The sequence below is a fragment of the Engystomops pustulosus genome, chromosome 4, assembly GCF_040894005.1.
Source record: "Engystomops pustulosus chromosome 4, aEngPut4.maternal, whole genome shotgun sequence".
Taxonomy (NCBI): domain Eukaryota; kingdom Metazoa; phylum Chordata; class Amphibia; order Anura; family Leptodactylidae; genus Engystomops; species Engystomops pustulosus.
The window spans coordinates 30,405,698-30,425,943 of NC_092414.1; the positions used below are offsets into that span (position 1 = coordinate 30,405,698).

At 44.3% G+C, this 20,246-nt stretch overlaps 1 protein-coding gene across 1 annotated transcript in view; it reads left to right on the forward strand.

The window, feature by feature from the left end:
• The first annotated feature begins 248 nt into the window (after window positions 1-248).
• Window positions 249-20,246, forward strand: part of MGAT4B (alpha-1,3-mannosyl-glycoprotein 4-beta-N-acetylglucosaminyltransferase B) — a 266,200-nt gene continuing 246,202 nt past the window's right edge. Inside the window, exon 1 of the mRNA XM_072145625.1 lies at window positions 249-583. Coding sequence (XP_072001726.1) covers window positions 487-583 — 97 coding nt within the window. The 5' untranslated portion in view covers window positions 249-486. The remainder of the gene's footprint in view (window positions 584-20,246) is intronic.

Consider the following 20,246-nt stretch of genomic DNA (forward strand, 5'->3'; position numbering starts at 1 on the left):
TCCAATCAAACGGCGACTCTCAGATACTGTAGTAAGTGTCATTAAGCTGGGATCTGATTGGTTTCGGGGCACACCTGCTGCTCTGTTCTGTGTGCTGACCTTCTATTGGCTGGAACACCGTGTTAGGTCAGCGCAGTGTATAACGGTCACCGCGTGTGTGGATGATGTGCGGTCAGGCGCTGGGAAATTGTTGTTTCGCTTGAGCTGCATGACGTCACCGCGCGCGCCCCCCTCCCCTTCGTGTCCGCTGCCGCCCCCGTCAGGCGCGTCACTGGCGGCGGGTCGGGGCCGCGCACGCGCGCCCCCTGTGTCTGTGTGTGCTGCGCTCTTGTGGCCGGCTGTGTGTTCCCTGTCAGTCGCCGCTCCCGGGAGCTGTGTGGTGCTACACACCGAGAATAGAGAGGGCTACACCGGACACCTTCCTCCCCTCCGACCCCCGGACATGCAGCCGCCCCCGCCCAGGCTGAGGAGCAGCAGGAGGAGGAGATGAGGCTCCGCAATGGCACTTTCTTGACTCTGCTCGCCTTCTGCTTCTGCATCTTTCTCTCCCTGTCCTGGTACACGGCATTCAGCGGGCAGAAAGGTGAGGACCCCCGGGGCGGGATACCTGGCACCAAGGTCACTGAGGGGCTCCTAACCCTTTATGTGCCCTCTGGGGTGGGCAGTGCCCAGCGAGACCTGGAGGCTCCTCCTGGCATGTATAACCAGGTGATGCTACCCTACATTACTCATCATGCCCGGCTGGTACTATGGCATGCTAGTACTCATCATGCCCAGCTGGTACTATGGCATGCTAGTACTCATCATGCCCAGCTGGTACTATGGCATGGTAGTACTGATCATGCCCGGCTGGTACTATGGCATGGTAGTACTGATCATGCCCGGCTGGTACTATGGCATGGTAGAACTGATCATGCCCAGCTGGTACTATGGCATGCTAGTACTGATGATGCCCAGCTTGGTACTATGGCATGGTAGTACTGATGATGCCCGGCTGGTACTATGGCATGGTAGTACTGATGATGCCCGGCTGGTACTATGGCATGCTAGTACTGATGATGCCCGGCTGGTACTATGGCATGGTAGTACTGATCATGCCCAGCTGGGACTATGGCATGGTAGTACTGATCATGCCCGGCTGGTACTATGGCATGGTAGTACTGATCATGCCCAGCTGGGACTATGGCATGGTAGTACTGATCATGCCCAGCTGGGACTATGGCATGGTAGTACTGATCATGCCCAGCCGGTACTATGGCATGGTAGTACTGATCATGCCCACCTGGGACTATGGCATGGTAGTACTGATCATGCCCGGCTGGTACTATGGCATGGTAGTATTGATCATGCCTAGCTTGGTACTATGGCATGGTAGTCCTTATCATGCCCGGCTGGTACTATGGCATGGTAGTCCTGATCATGCCCGGCTGGTACTATGGCATGGTAGTATTGATCATGCCGGCTGGTACTATGGCATGGTAGTATTGATCATGCCGGCTGGTACTATGGCATGGAAGTATTGATCATGCCCAGCAGGTACTAGTGGCTCCACCTGGCATGGCATGTATAACCAGGTTAGACCCTGGTTATAGTCATTAGGGATCATGCCAATCTGGTACTATGTCCAGATAGTACTGTAGGCTCCTTCTGGCATGGCATTGTCCTGCTGGGTATGTCCAGGTGGTGAATGTATGACCAGATGATAGCACCCTAGAGTCTCGATTATGGCCAGAAGGTAGTTTGTCAGTAGTAGTACTGGATCTACCCAGATGGCATTTTACAGGTGTACTGAGTATGCTCTAGTAGGGAATGTATGACCAGGTGGTGGTGATGATGGTACCCTAAATAAGAGTATGGATCACGTCCAGCTGGTACTATGGCATATGTTAGCAGAGCTGAACATGCCCAGATGGCATTTGACATTGTTATGCCCTGGTAGGAAATGTATATCCATATGAGAGTGATGGTACCCCAGGTAAGAGTACTTGCAGTGCCTAATGGGTGCTGTGGCATAGTAGTAGTAGTGGACATGCTGAGATGGTATTGGGTATGCCCTGGTGGTTTGGAGGGCACCCTACAGTGTTTGTCAGCATTTTCCCTGTTGGTAATGATGATATTTCTTTGAAGTGTTATATATGCCCGGCTGGTGATGACACGCTCTTCTATGTTGCTGTAGATAACGTTGCCATGTAGAAATGGTGCTGCTGTTATGATGGCACCTGCCTGGCAGGTAGTGGGTATACACTCAGCAGGTGTACAGAGGACTTGCTGTGTTCATAATGTATCCTGCCTGGGACGACACATGGGTATTGTCTGTGCCCTGGTGGGGATAGCCCATGTCTGTGGCATGCTAAGGATGACTAGATGGTAGTCATGGCACCTGCCTGGCATTAAACCAACAGAAGTTTGGGTTGATTGACCTACCCACCTGTGCTACACCCACCTTATCCACATTTTCTTGATTCCTGATGATATTTTCTTATATTTTATGTTTTGTTTCTCCCTTCAAATGTACTGTATGTCTAAATTGTCATCTGGGTGTTACCAGTTAGGGGGTGTCCAATGAACACTGCCAAACATATCCCTTTAACACGGGGGCGGGGAGGTGGTAATGCCTAGTTGCCAATTTATTTCTAGTAGGAATATCATTACAATACTTAGTTATATGAATACATTATGGATTGTTATGTTTTTAGACTATTATATACCAGCAGTAATATCATATCTCCATTCAACACTGTGTAACTTTATTACTCCTCTATTACCTATGTTATAGGTTACAGGTGTTGTGTGTAGCCCTGACAGGGTTACTGAGCTCCTGTGATGGAGCAGGTACCATTCTTAATACCATATACATCTGTGTAGTTGTATAGCCTGCAAGGAATTCTGGGAGATATCGGCTCTGAAGGCAGCAGTATTCTGAATTCTGGATCAGTGCTCGATATAATATGATTTTTACAGTTAATCAGTGTTCCAGTGTTTGTAATCTGTACATTGTCCCTTTGATGGGGAGCTCCCCTTTAAGTTATTCATCCTTCTTTTATAAGAGCTGCGGCTCGTTCTCGGTTTTAGATGTGATTTTTCTCTTTTGGCAACGTCTTCCCGTAGTGATGGGAGCGCTGAGTTTATCTAAAGTGAGATGTTGGCATAATTGGCAGCGCGTCATGTTCACACATTACGCTTCCCTTGAACGTGCTGGAGATGTGCCACCTTGTTAGGTCGGCATTAAAGGGGTTTTCCAGTGGGGAGGAAAATACTAAATGTCTTGCAATAGGTAAAAAAAAATTAATATTCACCTTAATGACCCAAACTTTAGCTGCGGTTCTGAAGCTTATTGGGCGCCCGCTGGTCACTGCTTCCATTTTTACATACGGTGTATGCCACTCTACCAGTCACTGGGCATGGTAGGTCGTGGTTTTCCGAGGGGAGAAGACCTACCTTCATATAGAACCTCTGTTAGTTTGTCTCTGTAGAGCTCCAGCACCTTATTAGCATGTGGTATGATCCTGCCCAGTGATATAGTGGGCACATGCCATCCTATAGGTGTATGTAAGAATATACACATTAGATGTAAGATCTCTCAGCCGCGGCTCTCGTTCGCTCCCTGTCATGCGTCAGTGCTCTAGCAACAGCCTCTCATTCACTGACTGCAATATCATAACCCTCATCGTCCTCACCTGCCAGATAGCAGGCGGCCCCCATCCATACCGCGAAATTATAAACGCCATAAGATTTTATCACCACCACATCACGGATTCATTCTCCGGCGACTTTATTATAATACATATGTTGTGTTTTATAGCGACGCCTCGTCCCGGGATTGTTCTCGTCTCATTCCCTTTGTCGCTTGTGTTTTCTGATTCCTTATTATTGCCGTTGTAAAATCCATACAGGTTTTTAAATGTTTCTCGCTTTCGGATCAGCCGCTTTTGTAGCACTCTGGGTGATGTTTTCTTGCTGAATAGGCTCCAGCAGTGTAGAAGTGTTTGGGTTTCCTCGCTGTATTGTTGTGTAAAGGAAGGTGATACATTGTATTTAGGATCTGTTCCTGGAAAGCAAAGTGCTGCCTGGCTGTCTACTACAGTGCCCGTAGCCAGTACATGCATGACCACTGCTCCACCTGGACTACGGGATAAATGTTCATGGGACAGCGCCTCTTGTTCATTATCCGTTGGTTTTTCAATCTATTGTGTTTAGTAGCACCTGAGAGGTTATAGCATTGTAAGGGCGCCCACAAATGTAGCGTATTACCTGCGGATTTGCCATGCAAGTCTCCGTTCTGCATCGCTCCCATGCCATGGCAATACCCATCATCCGGATGATTACACTGTGCACAGCGCTCCCCCCACTGCATTAGATTACATAAGGTTTGAGAGGGGAGGGAGAAAGCATAAGCATGCCTATGAAACTGCAACAGCGAGGGAGGAACACTGGTAACCCCCCCCCCCTTCCCCATTAGTATAATTTTTAAAGTAGAGTTTAGAAGAAAGGAGGCCATGAGTTACAAATATAAGAAGATTACCACACGGTCCGGATGTGATCAGTATTTGTAGGCCAAAACCAAGAATGGTCCAAAACTGGAAACCAATACAGATCATTCACTTTTTTATATTTGTAGGTTTAACTTTTGGTTTTGCTATACAAATACTGAAGCAAAATACCACTGTGTGCAGCTTCCCTTACTCCATAGATCATGATTGTGGTAATCTTCTAATATTTATTGTCCATGGCCTCCTTCCTTCTAAAATCACCTTGTTTAATTATGCGAATGAGCAAAAAGGGGCTCTGAGGGGAGTTACCAGAGCCCCTCAGTGCTGTAGCCTCAAAGGCTTTTTACAAGCACCCGAGCAGGTCTCCCCCTGCACTTCCTGTCCCTCAGGCTCATTAGCATAATTTTAAAAGTTGATTTTAGAAGGAAGGAGGCCACGGATAACAAATATAAGAAGATCTATGAGTAAGTGCCCCTGGTTTATCATGATGGATAAGCCTGCGTACAGCACCATACAAGTGTTTGAGAATTCTGAAAATTCATGTATAGAATGCAGTTTTTTTTTTTCTCTGCGTACAGTGATGTGGAGCAGATCCACAGCGTGTCTGGATTTCTTAGAAAGTCAGTTGAAGGAATAACAGGTTGGTGTTAAATTTCCACGTAAAGTTTTTTGCAGTTTTTCTTCATGGAAATCCTGATTGAACACTTCTGTTTTTTCGGCTCTGGGTCCAGCAGGAAGTTCCTTTTGGTCAGGGAACCTGCTTCATCCAATGACTATCCTGCTCAGATAGGAGACTTAAAGGTTATCTACTATTTGTTTCCATGCATTGTGAACCAAAAATACCTTGAGAATGCTGTAGCGACACGGATGCAGAAACATATCTTGTTTAATCCATGATCCAAGTGGTTTTACTCAAAATGCAATTATAAAATTCAGGACCTTGATAAAGCTGGGTTTCTAGCAGCCTCCCTGAACTGTCCAGACAGGACTAATCAACCTGAGCTGGATGACTCGTATACAGCAGCTGGGGGATTGTGCAGCAATTGATTACTTCTGCCTTTCATGGACAAGGACATGGAGACAGTGATTACATTATTCTCTGGAGCATAATTAGGATAAGAGCAGAAGCACCAAGCCCCAGCACAGGAGTGGCAGAGCCTCATTTTCATACTTTTATAATTTTTTTATTTTTTTTTCCAGCAAAACCAGCTCAGGGATTAAACAAGATATGTTTCTGCATCAGTGTAGCTACAGCATTCTCAAGGTGTGTTTGGTTTATAATGCGTGAAAACGAATGGTAGATTTCCTTTAGCTTCCTGTGCTCTGAGGAGGCCACTCATTGGCTATAACCTACCCCAACCCAGAACTTCCAGACAGACACAGGCCCAGAAACCGCAGTGGTTTGGGAACCAGGATCTAGAGCGGAGTAAGTGCGTGTTCCTTGTATATTTCCTACCTTAGCCCAGGACATTCCTGCAAAACCCTTTCTACCAAAACTATTTGGTTTGCATCACCTGTCACAGTGGCGTGTGATCTGCACTTTGGCGTTGTGGATGATGGTGGGGCACAGTTTGCAGTCAGCGGATGTTCAGCCTGTTGATTGTATTGGGTGGCAGCCATGCATTGTGGAGACCTGCGCTGTTTTTGACGTTATTTCGTAACCTTCTGCAAATTCATCTTGTGGTGTTGTACTTCAGCGCTGTTTATATAGTCTAGGAATGTGAGCGATATCCTATTTAGCATGCAGGACACTTGTTTAAGTCTTACCCTTAAGTTTAACCCCATCTTATTAAATGATTACATTGTAAGATTATACAGTCGCTGAGGATCTAGGACCCCTAGCGGCTTGAGAATGAAGGGATTGCAGCTACAATTTACTACTGGGTCTTAGATTCTTTGCACAGTGTCAGTCCTGAACTGGATTTGGCCCAGGATGGATAATTACAGTGAAGGGAAGGCAAAACCGCTCCACTTCCAGGATCAGTGAGGGTCAAAGAGGTAAGACCTAGGAATAATCCTCCTCGCTCCGGAGCTGCACGCGTAGAAATGAAAGAGACGTCTCTGTAAGGAGGAATGTTCTGTATAGGTGCGAACTTCCGAGTGATGGATGAGTCACTATTACCTTGAATGTTTTCGGCATAATAGCCGTCGGTCGCGCTGACCTGTAATCTGTATTCCGGCGGTTCACCACGGTAGTAATATTTCTAGTCCATCCTGTATATACGTTGTTGTGTAGGACAGTACATCATCCCTTCACATTACAGTATTTTACTACTTTTTTTTTTGCTTTCAACAAGCAGAGTTTGTAGCGGTATTAGTGGTTCTATACATAATGTATGATGAGAATGGGGAGCAAAGAAACTGCTGCTAGATAAACCGAGGACAAAAAGATGAAATCAGACAGGACTGCAACAGGGAGCCAACACAGCAGATTAAAGGGGGAATAGATTTTAGTTTCTCTATTCAGAAGAGTCAGCTTTTGCTGTAGAAATTTTTGGAACAAAAATCTCTTCCTTACATGTGAACAGAACTGTTTTTGCGGAGGTTGGGCGCCTGCTAAAGAATTCGGCAGACTTGGCAAGGTGTGGTTATGGCAATGATTTATTAGTTACTGAATTGCAAGATACCATTGAATCCAGGGAAAACCGCACAGTTGTAGTTTTTGGCTGCAACACAATTGCACATCACCTGGCCCTAGGCTACTATTCGAGACAATTTAAAGTACTGTGTGTTTTCCCCCCCCCCCCCCCCACTTTTTTTTTTACAACGACAATACATAAGCGTGCAATTGTGACGTGGTGAGACTAGATGGCCAGGACACAGCAGTGATTGGGCTGGCCGCATAATTGTGACCATAATTGATAACAGGAATATGTTACTTTATAATAATTTGGTTATAGATTCTGATCACAATCACTTGATTGATGCCGCGGAGTAGCCAGAAGAACACGGCTCTGTCCATAGAGTATCGCCATACGGCAATATGGCTCATACACTAGCAGCGATATTATATGTCAGCAGTGGTCCTGGTTCTCCTACCGAGGAGTATGTCATGAGAAGTTTAAGACCTTGGAAAACCCCTTTCACAGCCTAGTTGAAGGAAGCCCAGAAGGAAAGGCCAAACCTTCTCAACTCTTCTTCAGCCAACCATGAGCACCAAGCAATATTAATACCAGCATAGAACTGTTCTTGTCTGGAAAACCGTATGGAGGAGAAAAAGGACAGTCTTTGCCTTTCTTTGGCTCTCGATTCCTATTTTGCTCTGGTATTTCCAGCTTTGGGGCATGTACGTGGCCAGACGTTTTGTTGGGTGAGGGAACAACAAAGAGAATGACTAGAGATGAGCGAACTCTAGGTTCGATGTCCTCTGTTCAGCAGCTCCGCCTAACCCGGGCACATTGCTTGATAGGCTAACCCTCTCCAACCAAACGGTGGCCTCCTTAGACAGTGGGATGTCACTTCTAGAAATGAGCTTTAGGACAGCTTTTACAGCAGCCAGTCGAGCAGTTTTATGCCCCTAGCAACTAGTCATGGCTGTCATTGACCAGGTGTGTCCACCAAACTGAGAATGCCAAACCTAAAGTTTGGGTCCACTCATCTGAAGTAGTGACGTCTCACTGGCCATTCTTTGGTTGAAGCAGGACAGGTGAACGTTGGGCCTGTGCAAGCACCGAAAACAGAAGTATTGAAGTGAATGGGAACCGCTAGCTATGCGTTCTTATTGCAAGTTATGGCTGCATTCAGATTACTGTAATGTGTCTGTACGATAGGTAACATATAATGGTTCCAAAATCAAACCCAATTGTGAGCCAAAGGCCCGACTGATGTTGCTTATTTGGATCTTGGTTGGCGATGGTAGATGTTCAGACAGTGGGACCCCAGTGGTCTCTTATTCCCCATAATGTGGAAAAATTCTGTTTGTGGGATGACCCCTTTAAAATTGCACGTGTAAATACTTATCTGTCATTAAATAGTTTTTTTTTCCCCCTGCATTCAGCCGTTGTCTGAATGTGAAGCCACGGACATAAAAACATTATTACTTCAATTGAATTAAAGATCAGATTCCCATTTTGAGCGAATCCGCCTCAGCCTCCCGAATATGAGCCGCTTCTTTGGCAGCCCCATCATTACTTATCCTGCCAGAGTCGCTGTATAAGTGGACCATGCAGATATTGATTTTTCTGTATGATTCATCTTTTGAAAGGACATGGTGTCCAGGATGAAGTCACCGTGTCTCCTCCGATTGAGGCCCGGTTGTGCTCTCTCCTGTCATGCCGGGAGCAAATGAAGAAGATGATGAGCTTCATTCATGTGGTGCGGGGAAGGTTGGCTGGTTCCTATCAGCTGCTCTCATGGATATCGCGGGTGACTATACGGGCTGTTGTGATGATGACATCTTCTGACAAGTGTGACCATTCCTCTTCTAGTAGCCCAAACCCTGCATCTAGAGCGTGTAAGGACTTTCTAGAAGATTACTTGTGGTATAGGCCTTGAAAATGAAATTAAATTGCTCCTAACCTGTCAGCAAACTTTGCAAAAATCTATGTGAGCCTAGATGTATTCATAAGGCCCAGTTCACACCTGCGTTTGGAAACGGATTCTGGACATTTTTTTTTTTTCTTTTGTCATGAGAGCAAGAGCAGCTCTTACCCACTGATGCCAGTCGGGCTGCAAACATGCCCACAAAGGCTAGTTGACCACAAGTGAGTTTGGTATCTGTATAACAGCAGTGTTGGAACCCACTTGATCCCCCCCCCCCCCCCTTCCCCATGGAAAGAACTCACACGTGGCCTGTGACCCCCTGGAATGTTGGACATGTGCAAGCCCCGAAACCAGAAGTGCTGGAGCAGGGTAAAGGGCATTGGGGGCATTTCCTAGACCAAACCTTGTATCACTGGACTGAACTCAGCATGTGATGTTTCCTAGACCTTCTACATCTGAATGTAACTGAATGGGAGATGGAGCAATGCTCTGCGTATTGTTGTTGTAACTTGTTGCTGTATCGTAAAAGCAGAGAGCGAGTTCCTAAGTAATGGATTTAGGGGGGGGGGTACAGTAAGTGTCTGTGTGGTTCGCAGTCGAGTAATGGCACGTGGAATGTGGCGTCTGTCGTCCCGCGAGCTGTAATTGCTCAGATGGCGCTGACATGAACTTGTTTTTTTATCATTGTTATCCCAGATGAATGTGCTGGAGCATATCCTGTGCTCGAATTGGCAGCGTTTATCGCAAGCAGGCAGCAAATAGTAACAACGTTATCTGTCCCCGTGCCTCTAAAAATATCCTGTTTGCTCGCTACCGGCTTTGTTTTTGTAACCTGGAAATGTAATTGTCATTCCGGGTGTTTTTTTTTTTTTTTTTTGTTACAAAATGCTTTAATTCTTCCGTTTTTGTATTACACTCTGGATATTTCCTTATGTAATAGTTTCTTCCTTTACAGTGACCAAGCTCATATCATGACCTCAGCGGTCTGCATATAGAACTACACAAAATCCTATGCTACTACTGTAGGTGGAGGATGGCGCACCATGTTGTATCCTTAATAGAGATGAGCGGATCAAAATTTTAGTTTGGGTTCGGGCTTGGGGTGTGTCCTGCGCGACCATGACCTATCCGGCAAGTTGGCGCTCCTAGCTGCTATACATGGCTGTGATTGGCCATGGGGACACCCAATAGCCGCTAATATCAGTTTGTTCACTTAATTCAATCACTAGTGTCAATTTGCCGCATAGGCTGGATCACACCCGGACCTGAGCTTAAAGGGGGTTGCCCATGAAATAAAATTCTCAAATTTAAATTCCCTACTAATGTTTACACAATAAAGATCATTTTTAACCCCTTACTTTACAATTTTACTCAGTTTTATTGCTGTTTTAGCTTCCAATACTCGTGTCTAAGCAGACACTTCCTGATTCCTCTAGTGCTGTGAGATTCTGTGTGGTGACAATGTGCTTAGATTATCAGGGTACAGGGTTTGTATACACTTTCATTTAGCTTCTGAACATTCACTAGTATCTGACACATAGAAAAATGTCTTGTCTGCGTTGGAATACCCCTTTAAAGTTCAGATCAGTTCATCCCTACTCTTTAACCATGCCATTTTCCCTCCCCAGGCCCGTGCAAGTTTTTCCATGGCTTTAATCTCACCAACTTGTCTGTGCCCACTGTCTTCTACCTATAAGATTTGTGATTTTGGCACAAAAAAATTGCCATGCACTGGCGCACAATAAGCCAGAATTCAGATGCAGCGGTGAATGTACTGGTTCTTTTGGATAAAATGTAATTTTAACTTTGATGTCAATATGTATAAAACAATCTCTATCTGGGTTCGTTATTTGTGGATATTTTTTCCAATTGTGCATCCCAAAGCTCTGCTGGACGTCATTGTGGTGCTGTTAGTCTGTAGTCTATGGTCTGCTAACAAGCTATAAGGTTTTTTTCATTTGGATTTTATGGATTATTCGGAGATGAGTGGATGGTGTGGGATCCAGCTGGCGCTTGTCTATTTTGAGTACCGCTGGGAATGTGTGATGTCCACGGATGTCACTGTTTAGGCTGTGATCACCTTGTAGTTGCGGTCTCCTGTGTCCTTGTGTTCATTGTTTTTCTAACGCCCTCAGATGAAGGGAATGTGAATGATATCCCTGGAATGTTCTGTGCCGGCAGCTGGAGATGGTTGTACTGGTGCGGAGGGCAATGACCTGTCGGGGGACAGCGAGATGTGTGAGTCAGCAGAAGGAGGACACATGACGGCCACTTGTCACACATCCATGCTAGTTATTCCTATAGTCATACTTATTCCTCTTCATAACTTCCCCAGTAATCCCAATGCTCTAAACATTTGAAAAATATATATATTTTTTTTCCCTTTTTGATGCAATATAAAACACTAGCTAACAGGAGAATGATATTAGTGCTACCAACACGCTGCGTATATACATGAAAGTCAGGTCCAAAATCTATTGGGAATAAATTAGGCAGCAAGCGATTCACCCCAGGATCCTCTCCCTCTCCTGCCATGTTCCGTATCTACTGTAGTACTATACTAGCTGTATATGGGGAGTGATGCCCATGATGTTAACTCTTTAGTTTAACTACACGGACGACGATATCGTACATCTGCCGGTACCCCACAGCCAGAATGTAGGGTGCTAAGGGATAGCAGGGGGCTTCAGATCCTCATAGGCGACCAGTCAGTACAAAGAAAGATTTAAGGAAATTAAGCAATTAGGGTAAAAGGGGTTGTGCAAACTTTTCAAGCTAGGGCATAACAAGATGATCAGTGAGGGTCAGACCTCTGACCACATCGATCACATAAATGGGACCTCCAAAAATCTGGAGAATGGGGGTCCCCTTCTCACTAATGGGCGGGGTGGCAGGAGGAGCATGTGTCCTGTTGCTCCATGCAATTCTATCTCATCAAACTGGTAGGGGAGCTGAGGATAGGGGCAACTGGTTGGAGTGCCACTACTAAATCCTGTGCCCCCTTAATGTCAAATCCAAACAGAAAAGAATGATCACTACATTCATAAACATTTCTTATGAATCAAATAGATTTTATTAATTACTTCTTCACAAAAGGATACTCATAAACCTACGAAAAAGGGTAGTTATAAAGTGGGAACACTTAGTTAAAAACAGTGCACAGCCACGTAAGACAAAAGCAGAACACCAAGGAAAAGGAAACTTAGTATGGAATTCATAAAATCACTTAGACCAAAGAGTAGTAGAGTCCAAGCCTCAGCTATAGAATATGCAATCTCAGTGAGTACCAAAGGTCGTTACCATACCGGGATAGGCGGTGTGCACAGTGCAGCCCCGACACGTGTTTCGCCAACTGGCTTTCTCTGCCTACAGATCACGCAGCGCCGCACAGAACTTGCCAAATCTGTCCCTGTCCCCAATGGGGCTCACAATCTAATCAACCTACCAGTATGTTTTGGAGTGTGGGAGGAAACCGGAGGAAACCCAATAGAACATACAAACTCTTTGCAGATGTAGACCTGGGTGGGACTTGAAACCAGGACCCCAGAGCTGCAAGGCTGTAGTGCTAACCACTGAGCCACTGTGCTGCCCATGAAAAACATGGTTGCTTTTTCTTCCAAAAACACTGCTACTCTGGACCATGGTTTGGGTCTGTATTGCCACCTCACTGAATGGAGCTTAGTTGTAACACATGACGCTTCCCATGGTCAGGAGAAGAGCTGTTTTTGGAAGAAGGCAGCCATGTTTTTTTTTTTTTTTTTTTTTTTTGTTATTTCGAAAATGCTGTGGGTCCCCCTTATGTCGCTCTTAAGCAGCGAGACGATGGGGATGATGGCTCTACACATGATGAGGATGTTGTGACGACCGCTGGGGCACTCTCTGCCAATTCCATTTCTGATTTCTGCAGGAACCTCGGAGTTAAGCTGCTCACCAGCGGGAGCCCCTGGGATCATGTGTTATCTGCTCCGAGTATGTGCTGTGTCCACACAGTAAAAAGGGGCCGGAGAAGCGATTACAGATATATAGCGATTACATTCTGGAGCTTCCACCGCCGTGAACTTGTCGGAGACGCGGCTGCGAATAAAAAAAAAAAAAAAAATTGTTTTTACATCAATATTTCTCTGAAATTACTGCTGGAGGCTTCGACAGAGGAGTACGTGACGAGGGTGTCAAGTGAAAGTTAGGAAAATACATAAAAATAATGGGAATTGTTTTCGGTTTTGTTCGCGGAATAGCGGAACACTGCAGCTGAGTTTTCAGAAAATGACGGCAGAGTAAAAGAAAATCGGTCCTGTTATTTAACGACTGCCACAGCGTGCTTGTGGGGGAGAAGTTGTGACATGTATGTGTGTAACTGAGGTGTTACTTATTCAACACAATGGCCCACGTTTATCCAAAACCGTGCAGTTTACCTGTGGAGTGTGCAGGAGGCGCCAGATTCATGACATAGGGGTGGCACAGTCTTCATGAATCTGGCGCCCCACACGTGAACCCACACGTCTCGTCTAGTGTATTAGAGGTAATGGGGAGATTTTTAAGTTTTTACGCTACTTTTCTGGTGTACAAGCCTTGAAATAGTTGCAAATCCTGGCGTGTGGCCAGTAACTGTGACCATTTTCCCCCTCGTACCACCTTCTCGCCAAGTCGGAGTGAAGGGTGCCCCGGCTTTCAGCAGAGTTCCTGCCCTGGGACTGCCCAGCATCTGGCGCAGGTTATAGTCCAGTACTACACCAGGCAGGACCTGGCGCAGAACCGTCCAGCCTCTAGATATATCCAAAGTGACCAGAGGGGCAGGGTGTACACGTGATAAATTCCCCTCAATGTGTTTGTTTATTGGGAGGTAAGAAAATTTATAATAGAACTTGAATAAAAATTCTTTACCTCCGATATCGTAGTAGTAGTAGTAGGCCAAGTATAGTGGGCGCTGTATGTGTATAGGGAGCAATGTACCATCCCATTACTAAGGATTATTCTCCGGAAGAAGAAACAAGTAGACTTTATTATTCAAGTACTAAAAATCGAGTAATAGAATAAAAATGCTTTAGTGTAGTATGGTGTAGTACTAGTGCAGGCATAGAATTAGGCTTCTGAGTACACTTGCCGTGTGATTGTTCACCTGCTGTCTTACAGATAAGCTCCCACAATGTATACGCCTATAAAAGTATCTTATTTCCCTGAAAATGTAGAAATCGATGAGAAGCAGAGAATGCTTGGCGAAAAGCGCTGCCGTTTTATCAGGAGACTTTACTACAAACCAGTTTGAAAGGTCTCGCATCCTTAAAAACGCAGAATATTTCGTCTGTGAGATCCTCCTTTAAAGGAAAGCTACCACGTGGATGCGGCACTTCTAAACCAAGCACTTGTACACGCTGGCGTGTGCCTCCCGAAACGGGATCCGTTCTTCTTGCTTCTAATTGAGAAAAACGTTGTTTAAAATTATGCAAATGAGTCTTAGAGGCTCCTGGTTACGTCAAAGGAGCCCCTTCTGCTAAAGATTCACACACAAATGCAGTGGAGGCGTGAATACTTAGGAGATGATGGAGAAGGGGAGACCCATAAGTGTCTCTTGCCATTGCAATGGATGAATGATAATTTGTAGATCGGTCACTGTCTTGACTGCTGGGATGCCTACTGATCACTTGAAGGTAGGTCCCTTTTACTTATATCCTGGCACTCTTGTACATTAATACAGAAATTATGTGCCTGCTCGCCCTTCAGCTCCATTCACATTGGGGTGGAAGGGACCCCTATAAAGGCTTTCACACCCCTGTCAAACTAACTCTTCAAATTTTCAGTTCCTGGCAGAGTTTATAGTGCAGTTTAATCTGGGTGCTGGAGCATCTTGGGAAATTGGGTATAAGGTGCTTGGACAAGGGGGTGCATCAAGAGCTGGCACACTCCAAGGTTTCCTTTCTTCTTTGTCAAACAAAAAGCCCCAAACTGTAATCATGACTCCAGCGCTGCTAATGTGCGGGCAAGACGGGATTCCTTGCATCATATTTTGCTATGCTGCATGTAGTGCTGTCCCTAATGTGATCAGTCAGTGAATCATGTGCCGTGCTGTGTCCTATTTTGCGGAGCAACCGGACAACGTACAGCTTAGTAGTAAATGATGCATGGAGCCCCGTCCATGGCAGTGTGGTTGGTCAATGACTGAGGACACGGCATGGAGTGACCACTGCTGCGTGTTTTAGCCTTTAGTTAGATAAAAATCTAGTGATCCAAGGCAGGGTAGCGATGTTCTCTGCAGAGTTTTTAAAGGGGTGTTCCAGGCACACACAGCGCTGCATTCGGCTGTATACTTGGAGCAGTAGCGAGCATGCGCAGCCGCCGCTCCAGTCACATTTAATTGACGTGTAATCATTATGCTATAATTGTAGAAACAAGGAATATACTGAAAGCAAAGCAAAACATTTTTAGTGTAGATTAGATGATTTCCATGTTTACTTCGATTGTAATGAGTGTGACGTACGTTCCTCACGTATTTCAGCTGAAACACATATTCCCAATTACCGAGTTCTCTGCTCGATAGTCCTGCAAAATATTGAGAGGAGCTTAAAGGGACCCTGTCAGCAGAAATTTACCTAATAAACCACTACCAGTATGTTGTCAAGCAGCTGAACACCTTCCAGATCATGTTTCTTTCATGACCCAGTGTGGTGTCATTCTCCAGAAAATCTACATTTAAAGGGAACCTACCACCACGAATCTACCTATAAAGGTAGATTGGGTGGTAGGTGGATCAATAGGACGTGAGGATAGCCCTTTTAAGGGCTAATCCTCACGTCCCCGCACTGTTTTGTGAACTTATATTATAGCTTTATGCTAATTGTGTTATGCGGCTACTGGGGCGTGGAGTAGCCGCAGCTGTGGCTACACGGCACGGCTACTCCACTCCCCAGTAGCCACTTTACCCCTCCAACCCACAATCTTCGTCGCGCAGCTCCTTGCAGCTGCGCGGCCTTTTCCGACGAACCTGCCGTCTGCGCATGCGCAGAACAGCAGGCCTGCGCCTGTGCGGTCACTGCTCCAAAACGGGCACTTAAACACTGAAGTCAAGCTCTCTCTTCATCAGAAAGCCCCCTTCGCTGTAATTGATGCTCCTGCATACAGATATCACTAACCAGATCCCCTGAAGTCCATAGCATTATTTCAATACCAGAGGAGGAGACGTTCAGAGCTCCCCCACCCTGACTGCAGTGTTAAGCTCTCCTCCTCCCTGACTTTATACAACCAATTTACAGCTCACTTCAAAGTTGATATTCTAGATGATGGCACCACACTGGATCATAAAAGTAACAAAAACTAGGTGTCACGCAGCTTGATAATCTGTTATCGGTTTATTAGGCCAATTGCTGATGACAGGTTCCCTTCAATGTTTTGGTGATGGCTAAGAGACTGAGAAGATTCCAAAGTATTGTAGACTTTTTGGATGTTTTCTCTCTACCTTCCCTTGACCTTGAACTTCACTGTACTACCTTCAGGAAAAAGTGAAGTGGGGATTAGATTACTTTATCCTCTATCCTGTGGAACAATAGTCTTAGAATGGGTTATAAACCTAAAAATAAAAAAATCACTTATCACATCACTGTTCCCACAGCAACCCCGTTGCTATAGTCTCTACCCCGTCTCAACGATGGCTATCGTCTCTACGTCTTATTTCCGTCTTGACGCGCAGGTGATTCCCGCTCAGTCGGTTACTGTCGGGGGTAGGTCACAGCTGCGGTCAGTGATTGGTTTTTCTCTGTACCAGAAAGTCGTCGTCTTGTGATTTTTCGAGGGTAAATTGAGTAATAAATACGGTGGCCTTGTCCTTCTCTCGCTCCCGATTACCCTGTTCTCGGTGAATCTCTTTTTATAATGGCCATATAAAGCCGCTCCTGTTAATAAGATTTAGAAACCCATTAAAGATGCTTTTAGCTTTCATATACCAGTATATGTTCTTTAGCTTTGATTACGGTATTTTTTATTTTTTTCCCCTAAACTTTCACTTAAACGACTTTTGTAATTAGCGTTTTCATGTTGGCGTTATTCCCCGCGGCCTGTTAGGCAGAGTTATCAGGAGCCGCATCGCAACCTCGCACCGCGTGTTCAGAGGAGATTGGCTGACAATAAGAGGGAAAGCGATTGTGCGGTAATTACAGCGGGTGCTTTAATCGCCTACATGAGGGTGGGCACCCCTCACTATGTCCTATTCACTCTGCCATCCGCCTCTGTGAGAACAGCATTGAAGCAAAACTGTCCGGTTTGGAATTTCTTCTTTTGTAATGATGTTTTTCTTTGATATTTCATTGTATTTCATTCTGCTGAAACGTGTTTTATGTTTTCAGGAGCTTTGTCTTGGATCTATGTTCTTTTTATGTTTTATTTAGTTTTTTTTTTTGCCATACAGTCACCCTGCAGCAGAGTAAAATCACATGCACATATTGTATTTTTTTTAAAAATCCAATGGAGTAAATTTTGTGCTGTTTTTATCACTGGAGTTTGGGTGAAATGTAATTTTTGTGAGGTTACACAGTAATTTTTAAGTAACAGGTTTATTTTCATATCCGTTCTAGGGATAGAGGGGTACAGTATTTTTTACAGTATAAGGCGCACCATCAATAAATGCCTACTAATAAGTCTAGGTTCATATATAAGGCGTACCGAATTATAAGGCACACCTGATTATAAGGATGAATGGCCAGCAGGTGGCAGACCTGTGCACAGTTCAAGGCAGCTGTTGTCTGTTAGTATGGTTCATATATAAGGCGCACCTTTGATTTCTGAGAAAATCAAAGGATTTTTTGTGCGCCTTATAGTCTGAAAAATACGGTAATTTGATCTTTTGTTTTTATCTACTTATTTTTAGGCCCCTTTGGTGATTTAACCCGGGGGGGGGGGGGGGTTGATTGCTTTTTCTATGTACTGCAATACTACAGTGTTGTAGTAAATGGAGAATTTCTCTATGGATCTGTGGCAGTGTGCCACCAGCACACACCATGGCCAGTGACGTTTCCTGACAAAATTTAAATGCTGCCAGCAGCATTTAAAGGGTTAACACCCTTGATTGTTGTCAGTGGCAAACACCCCAGCTGCATGGAGATGGCTCAGCCCAGGGATTTGGGTCTCTTTAGGCCTTTTTAAAAGGGGTAAAGTTTTTTCACGATTGCTCCACGTAAATGCACGTCAGCAGATTGCAGAAAGGACATTTATAAACGTCATGAAAGTAGTAAACTTCAAACTGCTCTATATCCAGAAACACAGTTCTGCTGTCAGATTTTGTTTCCATTTTCACCGACCTTCAAAAATAAAACCTTTTTTTATTTTTCCATGTAAAGAGCTTTGTGAGGGCTTGTTTTCTGCATATAAAATTGCACTTCATAGTGATGGTATTTAATATTCCATGCCATGTACTGGGAAGCGGGAAAAAAATTCTAAATGCAGTAAAAAATGATGAAGAAACACATTTACACCATATTCTTGTGGGCTTGGATTTAACGGCTTTCACTGTGCGCCCCAAATGACATGTTTACTTTATTCGTTGGGTCAATACGATGACGTGAACACCAAATTTGTATACGGTTTATGTTTTCATACATTTCCCAAAATTAAATCGTCCCGTACAATTTTTTTTTTTTCTTTTTGCCATCTTCTAGTGTTAATAACTTTTTCATACGTCGGTGTACAGAACTGTGTGTGGTGTCACTTTTTGCAACTTTTGATGATGTCTTCAATGCTACCATTTTTAGGATTGCACTGACTTTTGATCACTTTTTTTTTAAATTTTTAAATATTTTTCAAAGTGGCCAAAAAAGTAGTATTTTCGCTATTTTCAAGTACGGGGTTAAACGCAGGGAACAACCATTATTATTTTTTGATCGGACATTTTGGGACGCAGCGATGCCTAACATGTTTATGATTTTTACAGTTTAGATTTATATCAGTTCTGGTGAAAGGGGGGGGGGGTGATTTAGAATTTTTTTGTGGTTTAATAAAAAAAAAATAATAATTTTACTTTTTTTAAAAAATGGAAAAAAAAAAATATTTTCAGACCCCTGTGGATCTGTAGCAGTGTGTCGCCAGTACACGTCACAGGGAGTGACATTCCCAGACAAGATTTAAATGCTGCCAGCAGCATTTGAAGGGAACCTACCACCACGATTCTACCTTTATAGGTAGAATCGTGGTGCTAGGTTCCCTTTTAAAGGGTTAACACACAATTGGTGTCCATGGCAAACACCCCGAGTGCATGGAGAAGGCTCAGCCCAGGGTTTTAGATCTTTTTGGGCCATGGGGTAGAGTTTTTTTCACGATTGCTCTTCGTTAAACCCCTTGAGTACGTTGTCTGAGTTGATCCTACCATATACCGTACTGCCATGCTACAGTATGGCAGTATATGGGGATTTTCCTCCTCATTCATAACAATGTGCACATCTCACACTGTGATGAAAGGGTTAAATTCTGACCGTTTTGGGTCTTCGTAAGCCCCGAGGCTGTCATGCCAACCCATTGCGCCTCTGATGACATCACGGGGGAGGCAGGTGGCGACTGTATCCATTCAGGCACCAATGACCATCGGTCACAAAGGGGTTAAGTAGATAAATATTCCCCCAAACTTCCCTTCCGGTGTCATTTGAGTGAGGCCAGGGATTGTCAGACATGGCTATAAATACATAAACCTTCAGTTCTACAGTCATCATCAGTAGTCATCAACTTCTGTCCTGAATTGTAGTAAATCCATCCGTCCACCCTTGACCCCGTACCCTACACATCAAAACCACTTTTGTACACCAGCTAGATGCATTAATGATAACTTTTTAAGTCAGAACCAAAAACTTTTCTAAACTTTTCAGCAGGTGGCAGACCTGTGCACAGTTCAAGGCAGCTGTTGTCTGTAAGTACGGTTCATATATAAGGCGCACTGGACTATAGGGGGCACCTTTGATTTCTGAGAAAATCAAAGGAGTTTTCATGCCACTTATAGTCCGAAAAATATGGTAGCTATTTTTAACTTCACAGCAGTTTTTTTTTTTAACCAAATTAATTTTTATTGAACATTTTGAATTTTTTATAAACAATGTAAAAACAACCAAAGTTCCCCCAACTTGACAGCACTTAAGTTTTAAGTGTGACTATAGAAAACATCAGGATGGGCTTGGATTTTGCATTTCTTATAACATAATCCAAAATATATCTTCTCTTTATGTCTTTTATAATTTATATCTTATAATCCTATAACAAAAATGTCATGTTATGGGAACTAAAGTTTGGGGAAGGGCGTATTATATTCTG